Genomic DNA, 11,410 nt, shown 5'->3' with positions numbered 1-11,410 from the left:
ATGGCTGTTTTTAATCCTTGTTTAAAAAACCTGCACATTACATAATAGTGGACTCATGAATCCTTTCTTATAGAGGTTTACTTGTTTTTCTGATGGGGTAACCAAGAGAAAGGTACCAGCTGTGGTACCATAAATCAATAGAAAATCAATAGCAGGGGGAGAGTGAGCGAGGGAGTGAAAGCGAATGACATTATTCACTTCAACACATCATGCTGCCTTCACGATTGCGGACAAAAACGATGAAGCATCTCACCCTACAGCCAGCGCACACACACTCCATCACAGCGAGAGAGCCAGACAGCTGGAAGATAAGATCACTATAGCAGAGGAGGATATATATATATATATATATATATATATATATATATATATATATATATATATATATATATATATATATACACAATGGCCTAACTGAAGGATGAATAAAAGCTTACCATCGGTGGAGCAGCCGGTGGAGCCGTCGCTGGAGCAATAGCGCATCTCAATCCTCTGCCTTCCAACCTCGAGCATGCTCGGCTCAGCCACTCGCGCCCTACATGTGTAGCGAAATCGCTGCTCGTAATGGCCTCCATTATCTGAGATGTTCACAGGGGTCCAAGGTGTCCATGGTGTAGTTTTCTTCAGATCAGGACAGGGAAGGGTATTACAAGACTGGTATTCCTGTAAAAGAAAAAAGAAATCTGTCAAGCACTATATCATGGTTTTAAGTGGTCTGATGATGAATGATGACACTTTTTTTTAATATTTTATGAGAGTTATTAAAGGTAAAATTCTTCCTTGAACAACAATAATTATCTTTATATTCAACATATGCAAGATATATTTTGTAATAAAATTCTGGGTTGATGCTTTCTTTTTTCAGTAGATGCTCAGTTGCTGCTTTTTTTTTTAACCCTTTTTTCCAGTACACTGATGCTTCATTTCTCTGACAAATAGAAATTGACTTATGAGATAGTTTTCAATCAGTATAACCAAATTAATTATTTTATGGCTGAAAGTCTTATATAAAATGAATCAGGACAAGTTTGGCTTTCAGAATGAGATATTTTTAACTCTGTAGGGAAAAGCTTACAGAGAATTTTATTGGTCAAAGGTAACGCCTTCAAATTTTAGATGCTTATATGAAAGCTCCTGGGGGCATCTCAGAGAGCAGAACTGGGTTTGATATTACTATTTACTTTAAAGAAATAAGCATGAGATGAGGAAGAAACATTGAGAGTAACAAAACTCAGAAGGGAACCGCATCTTCATTTGGGTGACACAGGACAGAAAAATAATGTACTTTCTACAACAGTTTGTAGCCAAGTGGAATTAAGCATCTAAGAGCTCCTGAGAACCTAACAGGTCAGTGCAATCTGAGTTCATCACAGACCCAACACTAATTCCTTCTCACCAAAGTCTTCAAATGGTCACTGATGAAGACCTGACCATAAAGCTGACTAACACATCAGTGGATCAAAGAAGGCATGACAGTCTCCGGGCGGCCCCCATCCACAGCTTTAGTCTATTTACCTCTCTCACCTCATTTGTACACTCTGTTTAAACATATTAACTTACAAACTACAACTTTCCTGTTTTTGAATTGGGCCAAGAATCTGGAGTAACCTGTGCCATACATCATGACGTATATATACAACTTTTGCTGTTTCCATTACTTCTATAATCTCAAATTGTATTGGCTCATGAAAAAAGAAACTCTCGATCTTTGAGTTTTTATGAGAACAATAAAAAAATCTAATGATTCCCCTGTCTGTTTTTTTAAAAAAGGTCCCCCTTGTGACACCATTTTAGCACACAACCGCTAACATCTCAAAAGAGTATCACAGCTACAGCACCAATAACCAGATTAGCACCAAAACCCACAAAATATTCATTAATGTCAATATGTCAATTTCAGGATTTCCTAGGATTTAGTACTACATTAGCTTGATCATGCTTTAAATATAAAACCAAAGCCTAGCCAGCGAACATAACCAGCATCACTGTTTAGCGTTAGCAAGAAAGAAAAAAGACACAGAGCAACAATAACGTAAATAAAATAAGAATTACAATTAAACAGTCATTATAAACTAAACAAACTCATGTGTGATCGATGAGCTCGCTCTTTAAGTGGTTACAATTCATTTAATCTTTGTAACCTTGGTAATATAAGTTAATAATAATAATACTGACTGTGTTGTTTGTGATTAGCATCAATTTCTGAATCCTGTAACAAAACAAATTTTGTGAAAACAAAGCAAATTACACACCATAGGATCTTCTGAGAATGATATGGCTAACACTGGTAACGTAACATCTGTGGTTTTAGCCATCTTGCTAATGTCAGACTGTGCAGCTAGCTTGATAGTTATTGCTAGTTTGACAGTTGCTAATGCAATATTTATGCTAAAGTAGCATTGCCTGTGAACTGTCTGGTAAAATAGAAATAATAATAATAATAATAATAATAATAATAATAATAAAGACTTTATATATGCTGTTTCTCTCTGGGTTTTTGTGCCTAGTCGAAAGATATTTAGTTTTATTTTCAGCTGTCTAGAAAGAAAAAGAAAACTCTTGGCATGAAAAATCCTACATGTGATGCTATAGGGACGTTACTACAAAGCAGATCAAAGGGGAAATGGACGTCGGCCTGTGCTATGAGTTTTTTATAGAAATGCAGAAATCCATTATCTATAAAGATTTGCTGACTACAATGTCTTTTGTGACATGTTCTAGTAAAATGCTTTGAAAAGGTGGAGTGGTGAGCTTCGGCCATTTCATGTCCATTTATTTATTTCTGCTGCGTAGGCTCTGAGTGGCTGCCAGCCCTTGCCACAAAAAAAAAGATAAGTCATCTGTGTTCATCCATCAACCTGTCAAAAGGAGTATGTTGTCCTCTACTCAAAAAAAGGAAGAGGAAGAGAAGCTCAAGGTTAAAGGCCCCGCACAAATTTATGTTGAATTACAGTCGAGGATGTTTTTTGATATTTTTCCACCAAACTGTTTTCAAGCCTTCTATCTCTGTAATCATCAATGCTCTCAACGGAAAATTATATTTTAGCCCAAAAATCATATTTTCATCCATGTTAAGGTGCTTTGGTGAAGAGTGTCCCACGTACTGTATCTCTCAGGGTACAATGTACTCATCAAGACTCAAGTAGTACTAGTACTTAGAAATACTACTGCATACGTAAATAAAAGCTATATCTCTTCCCAGTTTTATATTACTGCTAAATGCCATCAATGTAAATATGTAATATGACATGAAAAGTAAGATTTAATGTTAAAACATTACAGTGCCTAAAAACAGTTCGTTACTGAATCAAGTGGGAAAACTTCCAGAAAAATACAAAAATAAAAACAAAAAACCTTCAATGAATTAAATTAGTTACATCTAGGAGGTGTGTATATTCAAAACCCTGAAAATCAAACACTGAGCTCACAATCAAACCAACAACACTGGTGTTGTGTAACTGCTACAATACAACTGCAAAATTCTCTCAGGCACGGTTTAGTATTAAACGCCTAACTTTAATATTACAGTCATAGTTCCAATCGGCACCGACATCCTCATGAGATTTTACACCGTAACCTGTTTATGTTTACACTACGTGAATTGCTCACGTTCACTCTACATCATTAAATCTAGTAATTAACAAAGTTGGTTAAATTATTTTTTGTATAAACAATGAAATCATGTTCTGTTGTGGAACTTACTATACAGTATTTATTATAGAATACAAAACTTTTAGAAGAAGAAACTACAGTCTAGGGTTACATAAGTATATGTCTTTTTTACATAACCATATATATATATATATATATATATATATATATATATATATATATATATATATATATATATATATATATAAACTAAACATATCGATATCAATTTTTTGACACTCAATAACTATTCCTAGTTATTTCTACACACATAAAAAGTCCAATGATGAATGAGACTTTGTTTATGGATTTAGTGGAAGGATACCTAAGTACCCAGAAGAAATACAGACAAAAACATGCTTGCTAAAATGCTGAGGAAAAATGTTGGGGTTGGTTATTGCTTTAATACATATAATATTTAATGTCAGCTGATACCAAAGTATGGCAGTAATGAGGTAAATTAAAATTAAAATCCAGTAAAGAACAGCTTAAGAAACAGATACACAGATTTGTTATGAACGTCTAAGAAAGCAGATGATGGGTCTTACAGACCAAAGTGTTATTGTGCTTGTGAAGATGTTGGGTAAGGGGAAGTGTTGATTCACAGCATGAAAGCCAAAAGTGTTTACACATGGACTTGGCCAATAATTAGAGCCTTTTAATCAAAACCACATGGTGTGTCTGTAAAATGAACAAGCTCTAACTAGGCCACAAGCTGTTCATCTCTTATTATAATGATGAATACACAACATGGTGTCACTAAAATGCTAAAAAAAAATTATTTCGGTGCCTTAACAGGGATTCCTTAGATGACATTTCATTAAGGACATATATATATATAGAGAGAGAGCTTATCCCAGATTAAGCACAAGGCAGGAGACACCCTGGAGAGCATATACACTCAAACACACCTTTTACACACTGCAGACATTTTAGAGATGCCAATCAGCCTACAACGCTAATCTTTGGACTGGGGAGGAAACCAGTGACAGTAAATTCAATTTATTTGTATAGCACTTTTAACAATTCACATTGTCTATCAGCTTTACATAAGTATAGACACAGAATACAAATGTTCAAGTTTAAAATTAAGATACTACTGTATATACCTCAAACAAACAATTTTCCCTTAATGAGTAAGCTGGAAGTGAGGTGGCAAGGAAAAACTTTCCCTGAGATGATATGAGGAAGAAACCTTGAGACGAACCAGGCTCAGAATGGAACCCGTCCTCATTGGGATGATAATGGACAGTAAATAATGTAAATATAAATATATCCTTTCAACAACAGTTTGTAGTTGAGTGGAATTAAGCAACCAGGAGCTCACGAGAAACTTATGGGTCAGTGCAATTTCTGCGTTCACCACAGATGCAACACTATACAACAACAAGCTTTCCTAGACTTAATTGCTATCATTATATCAGTTATTTTAAAATTATTATTATTATCTTTTTAAATACTAGATAAACAGTTTTAGACTTGATCTCTTAAGTTCTACACATGCCTCTTAAAAAGACGTGTGTGTACACAAAGAAACAAAGAAACCAGGAATAACTCTGTCATTATCCATGCATTGCTCTAACAGCTCTATTTCAGGATATGCACTAGTATACAGTATATTACACTGCTGCAAAACACTCAATTGGATTTAATTAGGAAATTGCCCCCTCTAATAATCCCCGACTGGGCAAATCATGCACACTACACAGCATGCTTTGAGCTGCTGATCCTCACTGAACTGATTTCACACCATCTGCGCTGTGTGTGAGGATCATAATGTGAGACATCAGGCGAATCCGATGCACAACAAGGGAATCAAATTCAGTGCTGTGACCGTAATGATGAACACAATAAGGCAAGACGGCCATATTCTCCAATCCTCCGCAAAATCTTTCTCAGCACGGGTCAAAGGAAAATCTATTGCTCTCATTATACCACTAATCCTTTACTATATCCTTCATGCCTTCTCTAATCCTTTTTTAAAAAACCTTTATCGTATCTCCAATATCATATATCCATATATATCTTCTTTCCTTGTTTAATCCTTTCCATTCCATGATTATATAGAATATGAAAATACAGCTACATTTTCAATTTCAATTTTAATTTATTTGTATAGCGCTTTTAACAATTCACGTTGTCTCAAAGCAGCTATACATAAGCATAGAAACAGATTAAAAATGTACAAGTTTAAAGCTTAAAATTAAAGTACTATATATCTCTAACAATTTTTCCTAATGAGCAAGCTGGAGGTGAAGGTGGCAAGGAAAAACTCCCTGAGATGATATGAGGAAGAAGCCTTGAGAAGAACCAGGCACAGAAGGAAACCTCATCCTCATTTGGGTGACACTGGACAGTAAATAATGTAAATGTAAATAATGTCCTTTCAACAAAAGTTTGTAATCAAGTGGAATTAAGCAACCAAGAGCTGATGAATCAGCACAATTTCCAAGTTCACCACAGACTAACCAACACTAGTTCCTTCTTGCCAAAGTCTTTAAACATTCCCTTATTCAATATCGTTGACTTTGTTCACAATGCTCTTGTATCTGGATTTTAACCTCACACTTGTTGGTGTTTCTAGATAGCTGGATTGCTTTAACAATCATGACTTTTTAACTCATACAAACCCATTGGACTGTTTCTGGAAGTCAGTCTTGAGAAGCAGATGCTCTTAGTCTGTCTAATACGGCGAGTGAGCATGTAGCTGAGGCAAACACCATTGACTGCAGTTCATCCAGTGCAACCATATGTGCAATCTGCTCCTGTAATATGTTATGTGTTTCTTGTGTGCACCAGGTTCTGTATGACAGACACAGACAGCATGGAGCATGAGCATCATATCATAATGAATGGGACCCTTCACGGTTGTTCACTGTGATTTGGGAAGATGGATGTATTGATACTTGTAGAACATCTGCTAAAATGTCTCCTAGGCCTCGGAAAGTTTTTTGAATGATCTGATTTAAATCTATTTTAAATGTAGCTTGGGTGCATTTACACTTGTTTCCATTTGTTATGCAGACAATGGAAATGGATCTTAAGTTATACTTTCACACATGCATCGGAAAGAAAGACTTTTCCGAAATTTAAAGAAATTCGATTTGATTATATGCAGGGATAATTTTTAGTATTCTCTGATCTGGCTTAACATTATAATCACCTTACAGTCCCTCTTTTGCTGCCAAAACAGCCCTGACTGGTCGATGCATGGACTCCACTAGATCCCTGAAGGTGGGCTGTGGTATCTGGCACCAAGATGTTAACAGCAGAGTCCTTTAAGTCCTGTAACTGCATCAATGAGCCATGGCTGCCCATGAGCCCATCGCCGGGTCATCACTGCTCCTTCCTTGGACCATTTCTGACAGTTACCATCCACTAAATACCAGGAACACTCCACAAGCGCTGCAGTTTTGGAGATGCTCTGACCTATCGTCGTCTAGCCATCACAATTTGGCCCTTGTCAAACTCGCTCAAATTTTCCCTGCTTCTAACACATCGACGCTGAGGACAAAATGTTCACTTGCTGCCTAATATATCCCACCCAATACCAGGTGCCATGAAGAAGAGATAATCAGTGTTATTATACTAGGCAGTGGTCATAATATTATACCTGATCGGTGTATTTTAATCTAGTGTATTTGTTTAATGCATTGATCTCTATTTGAACGAGGCATATTTACTATATTCCGATTATTAGTATAAGTTTCATGTAGTTTTAACTCATGAGCAATTCCTACAACTGTAAATGTCTACTTGAACTGACTAGAAAAGTTAAAATGCATAATGTTGCAAAACATTAAATAAGATAAAAATCCATCAGAAAACAACATCCACTGAAGAGAGAGATGTTTTGACACTGTAGAGTCAGTACATTTTCTTGACATTGTAAAGTCAGTAAGCTTCCTGCTATGAGAGGATAGTATATGGATGTCTTTTTTGCAGACATTCAACAACATCTGTATAAATATAATCATATAGAAAATGATGTCTTATAACATCATACCTCATTGTGTTTAATTATTTACTTTCATTCATTCATTCATTTTCTACCGCTTATCCAAACTACCTCGGGTCACGGGGAGCCTGTGCACGGGGAGCCAGGCGTCATCGGGCATCAAGGCAGGATACACCCTGGATGGAGTGCCAACCCATCGCAGGGCACACACACACTCTCATTCAGTCACGCAATCACACACACACAATTTTCCAGAGATGCCAATCAACCTACCATGCATGTCTTTGGACCTGGGGAGGAAACCGGAGTACCCGGAGGAAACCCCCGAGGCACGGGGAGAACATGCAAACTCCACACACACAAGGCGGAGGTGGGAATCGAACCCCCAACCCTGGAGGTGTGAGGCGAACGTGTTAACCACTAAGCCACTGTGCCCCCCTAATTATTTACTTGTAATAAAATGTTTTTTTTAATGTATTTTCACACCAGAATTCATAATATGTTTCCTTCTTACTTAGTTCCATTCTCCTCTTCTCCCTTTTCACCTACTCTTCTGCTTCCTCCTATACCCTTATTGTATACATGTTAAACCAGGAGAAGAATGATTGACTAAAATTACCCTGTGTTGTTGTATTGTGCTCTTGGACAGATAATGTAAATCCCAGTAGGAAGGAACACCTTCCGTTCCTCTCACACACACAATATTATTTATTTCACTGAGATTCCCCACTTGTACTTTTCCTAACTCACATGTTTCTACAAGCGCACACACACAGATCCAAACAGGCCACATTGCACCAATAAAATGTAAAATAGCAGAGCCCCATCCATTACCTCAGAGTCCTCTGAGTGTATCTGTTATCGCTGGCACACCCGAGAGACCAGCCAACTCACTGTGAACCCGTGAGACAAATAAGCTCAATTACCAACTCTGGCAAGCACACACCATGCAACACACAACGTGATACACTCCTTCCATGATTTCCATGAAAGCTTACATCACACAGGAATGTGACTGAATTCCCTGACGTGAAGAGCTTATATTCTTCTCTTGATTTCAATTATCTAATGTCTAAAACAGCACATGATGCACAAGTGGCTAGAATTTTCTTTGATGATTTGGCAAAATGAAGTTTGATTCTCAGTGTAAGTATCCTGTTATTGCACTACTACTGTACAGTGCTACAAACAAAGTAATCAAAGACAAAGGAGAACTGCACAACTTAAAATAAATAAATAAATAAATCTGCAAAAGTCTGATCAACTAAAATTATTTATTAAACGGAATGTAATTTAACATAAATCAAATTCACTATATATCATGATATTATCATGATTCATGATAAGGATCCACAATAATATTTATCTATTGTAATCTAATCTAAACTAGCTGGATCTAATCTAATATAATCTATGACAAATCTAATTGATTAAAGTATAATATGTAGTAGACTACATGTGTAAAAATAAAAGAATAACATCAAATGAATCAAAGTAATCAAAGACAATCAAACCCAATCTAATCTAAGACAATTAAATCTAATCTAATCTAATCTAATCTAGTTTCGTTAAACGGAATTATATGAACTAAACTATGAGTTAAATGAACTAAATTATTCTATACTTAGAAATTCTATCATTTCTGACAATAAAAATCTAATCCATTGAAATCCAATGTCATCTAATGCAAATGAATGTGATCCAAGCTAATAAAATCGAATCTAATGTATCATAAAGCAATCAAATGTGATTTCATCCAATTTTGTCTCATCAAATATAATTGAATGTGACCAAAAAATTCTAATCCATATTAATCCTTTGTCATTTAATCAATTCTATTTTAATCTAATCTGAACTAATCCTAGCTAAAATAACCTAATGTAATCGTAACAAATCAAACTGAATGAAATCTATTTAAAGAGAAACTCCAGTGTACTTCAGTAGAAATTGTAGTTGTAGTAAAAATTAGTGAAGTTCAGAAAGTTTCAGGAAAAATCCCCCAGCATTTTGGACCGCAATCTGTGGCTCTAGGAGCAGAAACTGTTTAGAATTTCAAATGATATATATATATGTTTTGTATATATACAAATATATATGTGTGTGTATGTATGTACTGTATGTATATATTTAATGATGTAATATCTGTTTGTTTTTTTAAAGCAGAACCTTCATTGCTCTAGTAGAGTTTTGCCACTGGAAAGGACAAATCCTTTGAGGTTATTGTATGAAGATATTCAGTGAAATGACCAGACATATTTTTTCCCCTAATGTACAGCTGATTGCATCCCTTGTGGGAGAGACAACAAGCAACTCTTGCAGCAATTCACGAGAAGTGACAGGTAGCAAAAGTTGCTTTTTTGGAGCCTAAAATTTTGCTAGGTGTCTAAATATATCTGTATGTTGACCATCAAAAATTGCAGGCAGAGCAGAACATTTCCTGGTGTACTTTTAGTCTTGTTAAACAACCGGCGTTTCTTACTTAAAGCTTAAACACGTTTAAACAAAATCATTTAAACAAAATATCTTACCATATTCAGGCATAGATAGATAGATAGATAGATAGATAGATAGATAGATAGATAGATAGATAGATAGATAGATAGATAGATAGATAGATAGATAGATAGATAGATGCCAACGAATGCCATTTAGCATCCACCAGAAGTGCAAATATTTAAAAAAAAAATGTGGAAAGGAACAAGTGCAGATAAATATGTCAGTATATGTACAATAATAAATAAAGTTATGGCACATACTGTGTACATACAGTAAGTATAACAAGTGCAAAATAGAAATATGTGCCATTTGTATAGACAAAGTGCAATATGTCTAAAAAAGTATAATTATATATGCTGTGCAAATGTGTACATGATTAACCAAGAAATATCCAGTGTATGTAGAGATAATATGCATAAATGGATGTAGAAAAAGATGTACAGGTTGGTGCAGAATTGCAACGTGATTACAGACAGTGAAGTATTAGTGAGACCTCAGGGTCCTGGCAATGTAGTTCAGTAAGTTTATGGTTGTGTGGGAAAAATGGCTCTGAACTTTGTAAAGCATTGCTGCCGTTGTTCTTTTTTTTTTTTTAATGGAAGACTTTATTTTGTCACATATACGTTACAGCACAGTGACATTTCTTCCCTCGCATATCCCAAACTTTTGGAGGATGGAGTCAGGGCACAGGGTCAGCCACGATACAGTGCCCCTTGAGCAGTGAGGGCTAAGGGCCTTGCTCAAGGACCCAACAGTGGTAGCTTGGCAGTGCTGGGGCATATACCCTGATTTTCCAATCAAGAACCCAGAGCCTTAACCGCTAGAGCCACCACTGCCCTAATTGTTCATGTGGTGAGGTTTCTGTGAGGAGACCTTCATCATTTGCCATTTTTGGAAGGAGTCTCCGGTGTCAGTACTATGTATGGTATGGTACTATGAATGGTTACTAGAACAAACTAGGACATTTCACTGTATGTATCACTCCGCTGTGTTTGCCAGGTAAAATTTCACCTTCAAGTTCAACGTGGTTATTGCAGTAGTGCTAACAACACCATCAGCCCACAGGGTAAAAAATACTTTTTTATAAATTTTCAGATGAAGATGAAAACAGGAAGAATGGATGCCAATTTTACCAGAAGCACCTTTTTAAACACTGATGTCCAAACCATTGTGAGCTAGATGAGATGATAAAAAGTGAGTGTGGTTTAGTCAGGATTTATTTCCTATTTCAGAAGCAAACAGATTATCTGGCCATGTTGTGTCTGAAATGTTAACTACCTGATATTCAATTCAGTTCAATTGTAT

At 35.9% G+C, this 11,410-nt stretch overlaps 1 protein-coding gene across 1 annotated transcript in view; it reads right to left on the bottom strand.

Moving 5' to 3' along the window:
* sema5a (sema domain, seven thrombospondin repeats (type 1 and type 1-like), transmembrane domain (TM) and short cytoplasmic domain, (semaphorin) 5A) overlaps nucleotides 1-11,410 on the bottom strand; it is a 208,578-nt gene that overhangs the window by 47,178 nt on the left and 149,990 nt on the right. The window contains exon 17 of the mRNA XM_060861873.1: nucleotides 438-663. Coding sequence (XP_060717856.1) covers nucleotides 438-663 — 226 coding nt within the window. The remainder of the gene's footprint in view (nucleotides 1-437; nucleotides 664-11,410) is intronic.

Source organism: Tachysurus vachellii, chromosome 25, assembly GCF_030014155.1.
Source record: "Tachysurus vachellii isolate PV-2020 chromosome 25, HZAU_Pvac_v1, whole genome shotgun sequence".
In the NCBI taxonomy this organism is placed as follows: domain Eukaryota; kingdom Metazoa; phylum Chordata; class Actinopteri; order Siluriformes; family Bagridae; genus Tachysurus; species Tachysurus vachellii.
Note: the sequence above shows the minus strand (reverse complement) of the source record. Positions and strands in the feature narration are given on the sequence as shown.